Source organism: Dipodomys ordii, unplaced genomic scaffold (genome assembly GCF_000151885.1).
Source record: "Dipodomys ordii isolate 6190 unplaced genomic scaffold, Dord_2.0 Scaffold40, whole genome shotgun sequence".
Taxonomy (NCBI): domain Eukaryota; kingdom Metazoa; phylum Chordata; class Mammalia; order Rodentia; family Heteromyidae; genus Dipodomys; species Dipodomys ordii.
Genome location: NW_012267256.1, coordinates 9,110,224 through 9,125,895, shown reverse-complemented (window position 1 = coordinate 9,125,895; position 15,672 = coordinate 9,110,224). Strand labels below are relative to the sequence as shown.

Genomic DNA, 15,672 nt, shown 5'->3' with positions numbered 1-15,672 from the left:
TAAAACCAAACCTCCATGAAGGGAGTCTTGGAATTACATTTCCTTGAAATAAGGAAAATATTTTATGTGACATTTTATCCATGAATTTATGAGCAATAAGCCATTCTTCCTACAATAATTCTCATTGCTTGAATAATGGGAGCAAACAAATCAATGGGACAAAGCAAATCCTATTCATACATGTTGACACAATAGAATCTGAGCCTGGTAAAGTGAGTGTCCTAATTCTGCAGACTTCTCATGTGGAATGCCATGTGCCATGGTTGTGTGCTTTGCAACCTCCCCCAGGATTTCACGATAAACTTTCACAGGCGGCAGAGCCAGGGCGCACTTCCTGTGTTCTCCCTCGGGGTAGAAGAAACACTGCTTAATGAGGAAGGATTCAACTCAGATTAGTTTGATGACCAGAAAAGCTGAGTCTTCAATCCTCACTTCCCTGGGTTTACAAGGATGTATCTATTATGCTTTCCCCACCTTGCCTCTTCCCAATAGGCACTGCCCACAGAACCCCATGCAGACCCAGAGATGCCAAAGCTCTTTAGAATCCTCGACTCCCTGCCTGAGTCTGTAGGACTTAAGTGTTTTACTGTCCGGTTGTGGCATGCAGCCCTCTGCAGAGCTTTTGAAATCTGCCCTCCGATGCAGAACTGGGACAGCCTGTTCAGTGAGGGAGAAGGGATGCTTATTTATTTCAGCCATGGGTGCCAAAAGAGAGAGAAGAATCAGCTGTTTGCTTGTTTGGCCATTATGAGGATAGACAACCTTTCATTTTATCAGGGCTTAATGATTTTGAGCTCAGTGTTCGAGGTAAAAAGGTTTTTATTTTGTGAAAATGATGACAACTTTATTAGTTACACCCAAGAGCACTATTTCTGGTCACTCTTTAATACTCTTCACTTGTACATACATTTGTTTCAAGGGCTTGAAGTGCTTCAAATAATACTTTGAAGGGATTGACCAATTATTATAAATCCTTGGTAAGGACTTCGAAGCATGCTGAGATAAATCCTCTGGCCTTAATCATCATAAGTAAATTAAACTCTCAACCAATCTACATTTTTTTCTTCATGGCCCCTAAGGAATAAGATATGCTGTTTTCTCAGAATATATGTGATATTGTTGATGATGGCAGAAAAGTACTTAGTCAGCACAAGTTTTCCATCTATTTGATCTTTGTCTACCTTCCTAAGGTTAGCTATTCTAGCCTGAAAAGCAGCCATGAGCAATTCTTACTTCAAGTAAGTGGGGTCATTGTCATCTCAACCATGTAAATGGTAATACTGAAGCCATTGTGGTTCTTACTGGCTGCTACATAAAATGTATTCTTAGACTATTAACTTTCTCACTTGTTAACATGGAAATGAGTTAACAGGAATTGTGATTTAAGAGGAACACTGTCCAATTATGAGTAAATGCACTCATGAACATGACTTACAGATACTGCTAGTGGTCTTTGCCTGTACACATTCCCATTCATTATTTCCTCCTTGAGTCTATCTTGTGATTTTATGTGGCATTATTTTCCACCTTTTAATAGCTAAGCCCTTCTAGTGTGTGTGTGTGTGTGTGTGTGTTTGTGTGTGTGTGTGTGTGTGTGTGTGTGTGCTGTCCTGGGGCTTAATTTCATGGCCTGGGGTGCCATCTCTGAGCTCTTTTTGCTCCAGGCTAGTGCTCTACCACTTTGAGCCACAGCTCCAATTCCTGTTTTCTGGTGGCTAATTGGAGATAAGAATCTCACAGACTTTTCTGCTCAAGCTGGCTTTGAACTGTGATCTTCAGGTCTCAGCCTTCTGAATAGCTAGGATTACAGGCATAAGCAACCGATGCCCAACCCCTCTCATTACATTTTTATATCAGGCTAAAAACCCAAACTGAAAATAGGGCCAGGAACATGAAGTATTGATAGCTACAAAAACAATTTCTTGAGTTCTCACTTGAATGTGCTAGGAACTACAGGATGATGAAAATGGATAAGACACAGGGTCTACACTTTAGGGTCTCACAATCTGTAGGTGATGAGCGATGGAACAGGAATATGGACAGATAACCACTCTATCAAAAGAAACCATGCTCTGGGCAGACAGTGGATTAGATAGAATGGTGTAGAAATATGGCGGAGGTGAAGCTTGTACTATGAGCACCACAGGAGGAAGGGGAGGAAGGAGGGTTTTGAGCTGAGATTTAGAGGGAATGTAGGTTGTGGCCAGATAGGTAGCTTATGGGTATAGTATTTTAAAAGGAAATAAAGAATGAATGGGGAAGGATGTCCACAAGGGTTTATGATAGCAAAAGAAGCTAGCCATGTAGCCCTTGAGAGACTTAGCGATGTAACAAGGAAGAGATTGGGTTCCCCCCAAAGGTCTCTACTATGGTAACAATCTATTATACCTGACCAGCAATGGCATATTTTGCTGATCATGAAACTAAAATGCCAGTCAAACATTCGCAACTTAAACCTAATGTGCTAGGAGATCCCATAGTTCTTTCTTGCATGTTGAAGTGGCTAAAAGACGTCATCAGAATGGTGAGCAGTTGCCCTGTTCAGATTCATTTGTTTACCAAACTGTCTAATTTGTAAAAAGCAGTCTCTTCACTGGAGTTGGAAAAGGGTCAGGGAAAGAAGATAGGCAGACACCGTGAAACATGTTTCACTAAGATTCACAAATCTTCACAGATAGAGCAGCATAACGGACGCCTTGCCATCAAATGACAAAGGAGGGTTGAGTCTATGTTGTGTCTCTCACACAAAGATAAGGGGAAGCCCTCCTAAAAAGCAGAGAAAAGTCTGAGCAGTCTGTTGGAAGCATGTTTAAAAGTGGCAACTCTTCATCTCTGAAGTCAACCCATCTAGATTTGGGTATTGATAATTTGGTATTTGGTCTTCTCCTGGGTTGGTTGAGGCAGAAGATTCAGAGGATGGTAGGGCTGCACAGACTACTGCATCCACCAAAGGCAAAAAGATGCTCACATCATTTGCTTGTAGGAAGTATAACTATGTGGTTTGAAATGCAGGATGTTAGTCTGTGAGCACATACTTAACTCCTTCCAATGTTTCAAGCTCCTTGAAGTTCTACTAGGTTTTTTTTCCCTACATACGGAGTTGTTATTCCTTTCATGAGACAATTATGGGCTCAGTGATGGAGGAAGTTCATGTCATGATTATCCCAATGCATTTGATGATGGTGCAATGATCAAAAGATGCCAGTGATGACAATTGAACGTCCCTTTGCCTTCCCAGCCTCCTTCATATATTCTCAGGCATAGGATGACAAAGGGAAGTCCACGAGTCACATGAAGAAAGACTGTAGCCATGGATACACGATCAGGAGCTCCTCTGTGTGTTTCCGTTCTACCCCCCACCCCAACTCCATCACCTCCTGTATTTCCTCCTCACATTACTTCTTCATCATCTTTCCTCTATCCACCATCCTCTACCCAAAGTCTTTCTTGATGACACAGTCAAATAAACCAGTACTTAACCCTAATCTGATAGAGAGCTGGCATTCACATAATTGTTGAAAAAAAATGCTGACACCCAAACTAGATAATCAAAATAATGAGATAACATTTCAATGAATGGATGAGAGGATTAAGAGTATCTGAATCGCATCAGCCCAGATTGGCATCTATCTTTCTCTGTAGTTGGAGCCTTAAGACAGGGACATAACCTCTTGAGCTGTCCCTTTATCAACTAGAGAACCAGAGATGATTTCTACCTTGAGGCACCTTGGGGTATATCAAAAGAGACTGCGTATCTTGCATAATGCCTGGATGTGAATGAATAGTTACTCCCTCCTAGTCGTAGTCTACTAGTGTTGTCAAGCTGTCCGATATGGAATCTTTCGGATGGCAAGTAATAATGAGTCATTAATGTCTGAGGTGGTTGGGTGTCTCAGAAAAGATAGAGATGAACAGCAATCACAGGGGAATAGTGGTGTTAGGAATTTGCAAGAGGAAATGAAAGCTTCTATGGTTAATATTCTTGGCAGTGGCTTAAGAGGAAATTTAAGTTGTCCATTAATTATACTTACCAATTGTGTCTAATTGGCAACTACCCCAAAATGAATAAAACAAGCGGGAGTCAAGAGAGAAAAACGGCAGGCATCCTGTCAAAAAATAAAATTTTTGAATTTCTATAACCCAATGGATGGACATGTATTTATGATATCAGATGGGCTACTCAATCTTCATAAATTTTATGTGTGACTGCAACCTAGTCAGATTCAGATCTATGCAAAAGATCAGACGTATTAAATCTACATGTAAACATCTTATTAAAAATCAACATTCCCTCTGCTGAATGAAGAACTCTTCACTATACTATTTTAGCCTAGAATAACTACAGATGGCCAAAGGGTTGAAATGAATTCAGGTTCCATGCCTGTACCAATGATTACCACTTAACTATCCCAAGGAATCCTAAATTGCAGTTTTTGAAAATTTGAGTCCTATGTTTTCTAGAACAGGACAGAACAGGAACTGGATTCCATCCCACTTTCCTCTTAAAAACCATTTCTATGAATTCTGGAGAAATATTCTCAAGTGATGAACTTCATATGACCTAGAAAACTAACCTTTCAGAGGCTAATCTTGATTTTTTTTCCTTTAAAGAAGAAGTCAAAGAAATGCCAAGGTTTCATGAAACATGAACAATGTCACTTACTGGATAAATTCTCTATATTCTGTTCACTACTGGTCAAGATATATAGTTAGACTTGAATTGGTGGATAGGTAGGTAGGTAGACAGATATATGGATGGATGGATGGATAGAATCATGGATGAATGGAAGATGGTGAATGGAAGGATGGATGGATAGATTAGATAATGAGCTAGCTAGCTACTTAAACAGACAGATACATTGATTGTGTATAAATTCTTTTTTCCTCCTTTTCTAATTTGGCTACTCTACCCTGAAGTGGAAGAAAAATTCAGTGAAATACTATGTTCTAGGTTTCTAATTTGCTAGTCAAGCTAGCTTTTGGCTAAAGGTCCCAGACAACATTCCTATTTCAAATCCCTTGAGGGAGAATCCCTAGACACTCAGGACATTCTGTTTCTGTCTTCACTTCATTCTCTGGATACAGTCTTCAAGGATGACCTCAGATTCTTCCTTCATAGGATCAGCCGAGACTTCTAGACTAGCCTCGGGCTGGGAAGGTGGCTCAGTGGTAGAATGCTTGCCTTGCATGCATGAAGCCCTGGGTTCAATTCTTTAGCACTACATAAGCAAAAACAAAAAAAGCCGGAAGTGGCACTGTGGCTCAAGTGGTGGAGCGCTAGTCTTGAGCTGAAGAGCTGAGGGACAGTGCCCAGCCTAGAGTTCAGGCCCCATGACTGGACCCAAAAACAAAACAAAACAAGACTAGCCTCTACTTGTGGCCATTGTTGGGAGGTAGGAGTTGGGCTGGGGTGGCTGGTTGGTGAGAGGTATGGTGTTCAGTCTTTAAGGAACCTCATTTGGGCATTTCTCAGGGCTATAATCTGACAACACTGGCTTCTTTTATGGGGAAACCACAAAACAATATCTCATGGAGCAGAGGATATAAGTTGGTTCTTCAGAGTTCATAAATAACACACCAAGAGTAATTACTGTACATTTCCCAGAAAGTTCCTAATTAGTATGCCTCTGAGAATACAAATTAAGTTTGTGCATACACAGTCCCTTGACTGGTCTACCACTATGTATGGTAATTAGGCCATTTGCTAAATACTATAAGCAAGGCTTTAGAAGAAACCACCACACAAACTTTCCCAGAAATTTAGCCCAAGCACGGAAGATAGAATCAAGTTAAAAAATAGGTGCAGCTACAATTTTTCTGCAGAGGAAATAGCATGCTGGTATTTTCAGTTTATTCTTCCCTGGTTATCAAAATCAAATGATCAAAATTTTAAATAACATTTCAGTGACAATCAAGCAGGGTAAAAATTAGTGGCATAATTAAAAATGGAATCCTAGATAATAGATATGTATTAATTGTGTCCCTAGCTGTCTTAATATTTCCATAATTACTCTTCAAGACCCAGTAGAGAAAATGGACTGGGTGTGTGCGCAGGGGGAGCATTAGGAGCTGGCAAGCTTGCATCAATGGCTAAGGATTTTGCATTGACATTAGAGTAGATACCTTACATACTGTGCTTCTGTATGTTACTCAGGTACATAGACATTTTCCTATCTGAATTAGGGTATTGTACAAACAGAGCAAGAGAAATACCTTCCAAACTAATGACCTATTGCTAAAGAGAGACCGGCAAACTAGTGATTTGCAGTTTAGGTTCAGGTAAAGAAAAGCTCTGGCACGTTATTCGCTGTAAGAATGGAGGCAGATCATCAGCTCTTTTTGAAGTGGCTTTCCCTATTTGCATGTAAAAGTTACAGAATGAGAGGATCTAAATAAAATCCACCTACTTTACCATGCAGCTCTTTGAATATAGAGATGACATAGACCCGAGTGGTATAGATTACACACACAGGCTTCTTGGGTCTGTCACTTAATGAAGCTAGATGATCTATACACATCTATCACACACATTGTACTACTTATGATTCTGTATTTTGAGATAATATCTTCCTGCATATCAATCTGACCATAAAAAGGAAGCAATGAGCCATATATTTTCCCTTGTTATTTTGCTGTTCCATTTCCTGACAAATGAACTCTAGTGTATGTGTGCTCCTTATGCATGATTGTGGCTTAAGTTTTGCTATGCCAACAGAAGCTAAAGGAAAAAATTAGAGAAATTCAAAGAAGTTTAGATTACACGCAAAGTATTAAATTTATGACGTCTGAAAGCTTTTACCTGTGTGGCTAACAATCCACTGGCCCCATTCTGCCTGTCAAATTGACTTGAAATCCCTTTGCTAGGTAATTCCTATGAATATTCCACTCAGAATTTCTTTTATGTGAATTCTTAGTGTATTTTGTATCATTAGAAGACATTTAACACTTTACTGCTCTATAAGGAAGCCCTTTGAATACAGAGAAGGTACAGAGCATGGAATATAGGTCTGGCTTCAGATACATACAGATTCCATGGATCTGCCACAGAGTAGCAGTTTGACCAGGGTCCTATTGCTGTCCTCAGTTTTCTTACTGGTCACTGGGAAAAATACTGGTACACGCTTCAGGCTTGTAGGAATTAAATCAGCTAATTTTTGGTAAATCATTTAGAATAGCCATCAACAAACCCTAAGTGTTGTTTTCAGATTTATAAGACAAGGTTCTTCAAGTACAGTCTCTGTAGGTGCACAAGCCAATCATTTTAACAAAAGAGCCTAAAAGAAATATGTCAAGGGGAAATCTGTAACCAAGTAATCACTCTTCATGCTAAATGACAGATAGTTTGAGTTCTTGGTTTTACCTCGTTTTTGAAGAGCTGAAGAAATGTGACATGTTTTGCCTGCATGTGAAACATCTTAATGAGACAGTAGGGTAGATAGTAAGATCGTAGGATAGAGATGGAGGGGTTCAGTTGACTGGGGAGATACTACCATGAAACTCCCTTGTGTAACTAATATGTGCTAATAAAAATCTTTTACGAACTATGACGAGGTGAAGAGGATATTATAGATACTTTTTACCATGAACATATGGACAATATCGAATGAGTCATGCTATAATGGGGAGAAGGCAGGTGGAATTTGGGGTGCCCAGAAGCATGATAAAAAGAAAGCTAGCCAGTTGTAGGCCTGCTAGATTGTTCTCCTGGTAGAATCATACACACAGGGCACTTTCAGTCTCCTCATTAATAATAACATGACATTGATGTTAAGGATGAAAAATAAATTTAAATTCTTTGGTTATTCATCAGCTGCTTGGTTATTTTTTTCCAGAGGACTGATGAATTGGTTTCTGATTCAGGCCACTATCAAATCTAAGCACAGAATCGGTTACTCTGGTCTCGTAATTGTATACATACTCTTTTAATGTCAAATCTGAAAATATTTTCTATGTGTTGACTTATTTTGTCTTAGGGATAAAAACTGCTCAATGACTGAGGTAGGGAGGGAAGCAGGTGTAGTGAACACAGCTGGTTTCTTTATCCACAGGTCAATAATATTTAAGTGTCTGGGTAGGGAAGGAAGCATTAAGAGATGGGTGAAAGACAAAACTTAAAAACCGAGTGTATAACATAAAACACAAATACTCTAGTAAACAATAGTGTGGTACAGTCAGGATTTTTGCTAACGAGTACTTTATGGCTACATAGGGGAGGTGGGTAACTATGTGAAATGACCAGTTTACTAATTTGTTCCAGTAAAGTGGCATTTTTACCTATGTTGTGTCTTACACTATCATTTTGTATGAACATAAGAAATGTTCAAAAAATGATACACACGTATGTGAAGGAGGAAGGAAGGCAACAAATGTCCTATTCTCATTCTCATTCTCTCTCTTCCAAAAGCAATTTTCTGTTCACTGTCCAAAATAAATGTAAGAGCCAGGAGCTGGTGATTCACGCCTGTAATCTTAGCTACTCAGGAAGCTGAGATTTGAAGATCACCATTCAAAGCCACCCCATTAACCATCAAAAAGCTGGAAGTGGAGCTGTGGCTCAAGTATTAGAGTGCCAGCCTTGAGCAAAAAAAGCTTGGAGACAATGCTCAGGCTCTGAGTTCAAGCCCCAGGACCAACACAAAAATAAATAACTAGGAAATAAAAATAAATAATAAATAAATAGGAAAATTTAAAATCATGACATGAAAGAGTCATATTCTGCTATCTCTCCCTACCTCAAGTCTCACTGCAAATACTATTTGTTCACTTGTGTCCTGTGGGGTATTTTATAAGTACATAAATAGCTAACTGATGAAAAGTAAATGTGATTATACTAAGCAAACAGTTGTATGGTTGTAAAATAAGCTTTTAACTTTAAGAAAATACTTCTAGATATTTTCCTGTTTGTACTCAAACAGAATTACTATATTATCCATACTACTTACAATAATTTCAGATTATTTTAGAGTCAGCTTATTGATAAGTGTTTATTTCTGTTTTATTACAGTAAATAGTTCTACAGTAGGTATACACAGAATAAACTCCTAAGCATAAAACTATAGGAGAGATCAGCCAAATTGTTTTGCCAAATAGAGTTAGCCATATTTGCACATCAAAATATATGAAAAATAGTTCCATACATATTTAAATAAACATTCTAAATGCCAGTTTGATTGCTTTAAAATTGTATTGCATGTGAATGAGATAGAATCTTTGAATTTTCTTCCTTCTCATCTTCTCATTGATATATTTTGTCCATTTTCTTGTAGGGCTTTCCATATTTTTCTTTTTGATTTGTACACACTTCACATCTTATGGAAATTAGACCTTTGCCTTGTAAATTTTTATCTTCTGAACTTATTTTTGTATTTTATAATGAGATTTCTAAATATTGGATTTCTGTAGAAATATGTGTGGATGGAAAAGTCATAATAACTGTATGATTTTTGTACAGGTTGATCATTTGTAATCTGAAAATCTAATACCCCAAAAAGTCTAAATCTGAAACACTCTGAGTCCCAAGCATTTTAGAGGATGAATAGTGAACTTGTTTTATAAAATGATAAAAGAAAAAGATGCAAATGCAGACGCACAGAGAAAAAATGACCGCACGAATAAAGCAAACATAGAGGAAAGGCAAACTTTAGTTTCATAGTTCTTCTTTTATGACTTCATTAAGTCTGAAAGGCAACACATACACTTCGGCTTTGTTCATTAACTTAGATCTGCCATTTGAGTGTGACTGGATAAATGTAAACTAAAGAAAAAACTAGGACTGAATTAGTAATGGTCTGTGTGCCTTAAATGCTAAAACAACAGACCACAATGAACAGCTTATGAAATAAACTCTAGAAATTAATTATTCTATAGTTGTTATTAGCAAAAACATGGAATCATATGTTTTATTGGCCCGAGAAGGCTTCAAGAGCCCTCCAGCCTTGGCTGCTTTTTGTCAAATCACTAGTTACCAATTGGGGCTTTATATTAAGTTGTTGGATGCCAGTTGGATAATTGGTATAAGAAGGTCATTACCCCCTACCTCCATGCTCATCTTTTCTCCAGTCTCCTCAAACATTTCCTCCATTGAGTCACAGGATAGGTTACTTTTATTCCCACTTTCAAATAGTGCAAGAGCCTTTCATTTCTGTTGTGGATTTGCGGGACTGAACAACCTCCATTCTACTGTTGAAACAAAATTGCAGCCATGTGGAAGTCACAGGAGAATTATTTTCCAGGACTCATCTTTGACGTTTCAAGCGTGGAGTGTCATAGACAGAGAATCTGCTCTCTGATTTTTAATATTTTGTGATTTAAATGATACAAATGGTGTGTCACAAAATGTGTGGAGAAAGATCCAGTTAAGAATGCACATGCATTGTTCATAGCACACTAGCAATTATTTGGAGGTTAAAGGAGATCATTTAGATTAGTTAACCAAACTGGAGTTAGACTGTAGCTCCATGGTACCATGATGATCTAAAATAATGACAACATTTTAGGCAGCTTGTTTCAATCCTATTTCCAGAGCTGGGGATAAACTCAATTATATAATACTGAAAAGTTCATAGGAGAGGAATGAAAGGGAAAGATGAACTATAGGAACTATTTATGGGCAAGATTCTTCAATGAATAAACACGAACATAGAGGTATGTCTTATTTATGAATGTCAGATGTGATTTTTTTCTTATAAGTCAGCTCTAGCCAACTCTTTATATATATTTATACATTTATATGTATATATAGAGGAATAAGAGAAATATCTGTCTTGAAAGCTATGTTGAACAAATGTGGCAGAACTTGTACCTATTGCCTAGTATTTTATCTTCCTTCCATTCCCTCTTGAGTTGTACAATTCTCTTTACATTTAGTGTTGAGCTTGACTTACTAGCCTTGATTTATTACAATGTTCCATGGGCAATATCAAATAGGGAATGGCTTTACCCATTGTTATACTTTAGGGCCCATGTTGCTTTTCCCTATTCAGCTAATTGCTGTAGTTTCTAGAATTTCTCTGAGCATCAAGGACTATGAAAGGAAAACTCTCAGCCTTGAGCACATTTCTGGAGTTGCTAGGCAAGAAATAATGAAAGAAAAAAAAAACAACCCACCAAAACAGTGATGGTAAGAATGGGTACCGCAGAATTGAAATTCTGATATGCTTTACTTCATCAGTTAGTTCTGCCTGTTAAGCAGAATACACCGTCTCTTCAAATGAAAAGCAGTCTTCTTACAGCCATGATGGCAGAAAGGTCAATCCAAGCCCATTTACTGTTGTAAGCTGTGCTAAGAGCTCTACTACAATGTCTTTGCTCCTTACTCAAGACAGAATAGATTTAAGATGTAGCACAAATGAAGTTAGTTAATAGGACCTAATGGAATTATCAGAGCAGACATCCAGCTTTGTTTCAGTTATAAGGTACCAATATCTTCAGAAGTTGTTATATAATTTGAATTTTACCACTATTCTCTAGTGATATTTCTTCTATGTGTATCTTTAAACATAGACACCAAGTAATACTTCCGACGGGGTGCTGTTGGATCAGAAAGTTCTTCATATAAAGATGTCCTACATGCTACAGAATGCCAACACCCCATCTTCTCCCAGACCATTAATAAGTATCAATCTGTGACAACTCCAAGTCCCCTCTCAGTTTTTTGTGCTGGTCTTGGGGCTTGAACTCTGAACTCTGGCACTGTCCCTGAGCATATTTGCTCAAGGATGGCAATCTACCACTTGAGCCACCACTTCACTTCTGGCTTTTTACTGGTTAATCAGAGGGAAGAGCTTCACATACTTCCCTGCTAGGGTAGGTTTTAAACCATGATCCTCACATTTCAGTCTTATAAATATCTAGAATTACAGGCATGTGCCACCAGCACCTTACCCTTCCCACATTAGACCCTCTTAGCCTAGTTGAAAACAATCACGTTCCAGAGTTATCACCAAGAATGGGAGTAAAGGAATCAGGGTAAAATGACAGCATCATTAGTACTTATTTTCTGATTACAAAACCATCTCTGCCACAAAATGATTTAAATTGATGTGTGTTATCCTATAAGATTCTATCCATTTAAGGTCCAATTTATTTTTAACCAATGAATTGTTACCAGCTTTGACTTACCTTATATACCAGCATGTTTCTTAGAGATGATATTTATCCTATTGGCAAATATTATCATTACTATTATTTTTGCTAGTTTGTGTGTATACTCATATCATCTTACACCAGTAGGTGTGTTGTTTTAGGAACTGCATAATAAAACACCCCCCCCACGCCGAGACTTCTAAACACCAATATTCTTAAATGCCAAATTAGATTGTATTTTATGAATTCTCTAATCACTTCTCTTCCTTGTTTACTTGGAAATAAAATGCCAGGACCATTTTAATCTGTTGCTTTAGAGAAAAGTACTCCAGGTGGCCTCATCAAATAAGGCTACACTTAAATGTCAGACGCTATGGCGGGACAAAGAATGAACAGTATCACATTCTCTTCCAAACAAGCTTCAGAAGTAGCAGAAGCACTGGTTATGGAAGTCAACCTACTCAGACACTTGCAGCATGTAATATCACAAAAAATATGCATAATGTCTTCCAGGGGAGAAATGATCCCATGGACTTGATTTAGCCTGATAGAGAATTTTTGTTCAAGTAGAGAACTGCAGATAGAGAATTTTAGCCTCATAATCAAACTTCCTATATTCCCAAGGTTGATGTTCACAAAGTTATCAGACATGCATTCCAGATACAATTTCCATCTTGCCAAACCCAAAATACCATTCCAATATAAACAGCCAGCATTTAAATCAAATAAAGCCTAAGAGAACTTCAATCTTGGCTTTTATTTGTGATTTTAAAAAAATTAAATGGTCAATTACAAGAAGGAAAATCTGATGTTGGCTCAACTCTAAGGTTTTAATATATATATATGTATATATTCTGGGTTAATTCACAGTCAGCCCAAATTCTCCTACCTGAACAAGTAGAATATTCCATAATCCAACTTGCCATCATTAACTACTCTTCCACACTAAAATAGCTTGAGTTCCCAACGAGAGCTTATATTTTCTCTATTATATTATTTACACAGACCTGAGTGACAATGGTCTTTTCAGCAATGTAGGGAAAAGTGATAGTTTTCTGATTATTGCAGCAGTGATCAGAAAATTATATATCAATTGTTCTTTAACACATTATATTGGAAGAGGCTTGATGGTATGTGCCAACACATAATTTTAAGCCTCCATCTTCTCTTTGGACACTCTTGCAGCTAAAGGTTACATGACTTAAAAATTAGAATGAGGTGATTATTCATGGTAAAGAAATGAATACCCTAGACTGTTAATAGGCTATAGGTGAAAGGCTCTTAGTTTCAGATTGGTATTTCTAGTAGTGAGGGTATATAGACATAATCCATGGTGACAAGAATCCTTGCACCCCTGAGGTATAAATGGAACTAATATGAACTGCCTTGCACAGAATTTTTTGGGATATCAACTCAGAAACCAAAAGGATTGTCATCCCTGAACCACAGATACAAAAACAAAAGAAACATACTAACTCAAAGAAACCTAACAACTAAAATGATAAGGCTATGGTGATGTGAATTCATGCCCAAGTCCACCTGACACTAGTTTATAGCACTCACCACTGACAAAGACTTGCTTTCTCCTCCAAAGATACATTCTTCCCCGAACGCTTGAAAGAAAACTGTAATTGCTGAAAAGTTCTCTAACCTTCTTCTTCTACTTTTTTTTGTTGTTGTTCTTGTTGGGCATGGGCGCTGTCCCTGACCTCTTTTTGCTCAAGCCTAGCAAGCACTCTACCACTTTGAACCACAGTGACACTTCCAGTTTTCCAATGGTTAGTTGGGGATAAGAGTCTCAAGGTCTTTCCTGATCCTCAGATCTCAGCTTCCTGAGTAGCTAGGATTAAAGGTGCCAGGCCTAATCTTCATGTGTTAAGAACTGAAATGTTTGTTTTAAACTGTTTTTGGTTAGCTGAAAGTAGAATTTGGGAGTAGAAAGATGATTAACTTTTTAAGATATATTTTATCATGAAGTAGTATGTATTTTACAGAGACAACATTTATACATCTTTATGGTATAGTTTATAATTCAATATATCTTCATGATATAAAATCAGCATAACAATAAGCATTCATCACTTTTGCATGTTGAGAATCCCATATGCTGCTCTTTTAGTTATATAAAAATACATAATAGGTTGATTTAGTCAGTATTTACTCTATTGTATTACAGGAGAACAGATCAATATTTCTTGGGTTATGGTGACCTTGAAACAGTATATTTAAACTAAATCCCTGGATCAGTATTTATTTTTTTGTGGCTACTGAGTCAGGGAGTACATTTAAAATTTAGGATATGTGTGGCCAACACCAAGTTAAAAATACTTTGATAGTAATATTGTTGTGTGAAATCATATGCTGCTTGGATTTCCTCCAGAATTAAAACAGAGGAGGAAGTAGGTATATATAAGAGAGGAAACGAATGTGGTCACAGGTTAATAAATGTACAACCTAATTGATAGTTATAGGGTATTTTTGAACCATTTTAAGATGTCAGACATAGGTAAGATGTATTTTGATAGTTAACGTAATGGCCTGACTGTTATAGTATGCTCTAGTTTTCATGCATATTTGATAATGTACAGTGATGTTCATAAAAATGTTTGCTTAGAATTTTAAGGTCTCCTCAGGATATTTAGTTGCTACTTCCCATGGCAGCCCAAATGTATTTCATATCTTAAAACCAACCAATTCTACCACTTTTCCTGCTGCCATCTTTATTTGAATCACGTTCATCTTTCTCAATTGTTTCAATAGCCTCTACCAGCATCTCCTTGCTTTTAATTGTGCCCTTGACCTCAGTCTACTCACAACCACAGTGGTACTTTAAGCATGAAAAAAAAGGTCCTGTAAATGTTCAGGTTCAAACCCATTTACTAAACTTCAGTTGTTCACTTAACGCCCTGAGCTTTTCTGTCTGCTCTCTGTCCCCCTGGAATGTTCTTGTCCCAACAATCCCTTCATTGCAGTCATTTCTCCTGTGTGCCATAGCTGATCCACAAGTCTGCATTCACACAGACATAGCCCACCCTCGACTTCATTTTCCTTAGTAGCACTGTCTTCTGCCAGGCATCACTTATTTGCTTATTTACATATTACCCAATTTATCCTTGACTTAGGCTCAATAAATCATTCACTGCTAGTCTTCCACACCTTACCTATGATCTGTCCATAACAGGAGTTTCATGATTATTTACTGACCTTCTTCCTTGTGTATTATGTTTGGAGCTTAAAAAATTATGCATGGAAGAATATCCTAAAGCAGGTAATTTAAATGCTTATGCCTAAAAGGATTTTAAAAAATATTATTATACACAAAGCCCATCAGGAATCCCCTGCAATGCCTCCGTTCTGATTGTTGATAGTAGGAATGAGTAGAGGAGGGGATCAGGATGAGATATTGGATGTCAGGGTTGCTGGCAAAAGTATAGAACACTTGGTATTTGTGAAAGGTCATTATTACAACTGGCAGGTTGGTGAGAAATGCCTTATGGGTCTAATGTGAAGGATTCACTTTGTAGTCAAGGGAGATATTTTCCAGAAGATGTGTCATTTAGGTCAGAGAATACAAGTGACTACTAGGGG

At 37.7% G+C, this 15,672-nt stretch overlaps 1 protein-coding gene across 4 annotated transcripts in view; it reads right to left on the bottom strand.

Moving 5' to 3' along the window:
* The window catches only part of Trpm3 (transient receptor potential cation channel, subfamily M, member 3), a 498,800-nt gene that overhangs the window by 212,029 nt on the left and 271,099 nt on the right, over window positions 1-15,672 (bottom strand). The window contains exon 7 of one of the 4 annotated variants that reach the window (XM_013018446.1): window positions 4,032-4,106. The exons of the other annotated variants lie outside the window; for them this stretch is intronic. Coding sequence (XP_012873900.1) covers window positions 4,032-4,106 — 75 coding nt within the window. The remainder of the gene's footprint in view (window positions 1-4,031; window positions 4,107-15,672) is intronic. 4 annotated transcript variants of the gene reach the window in all.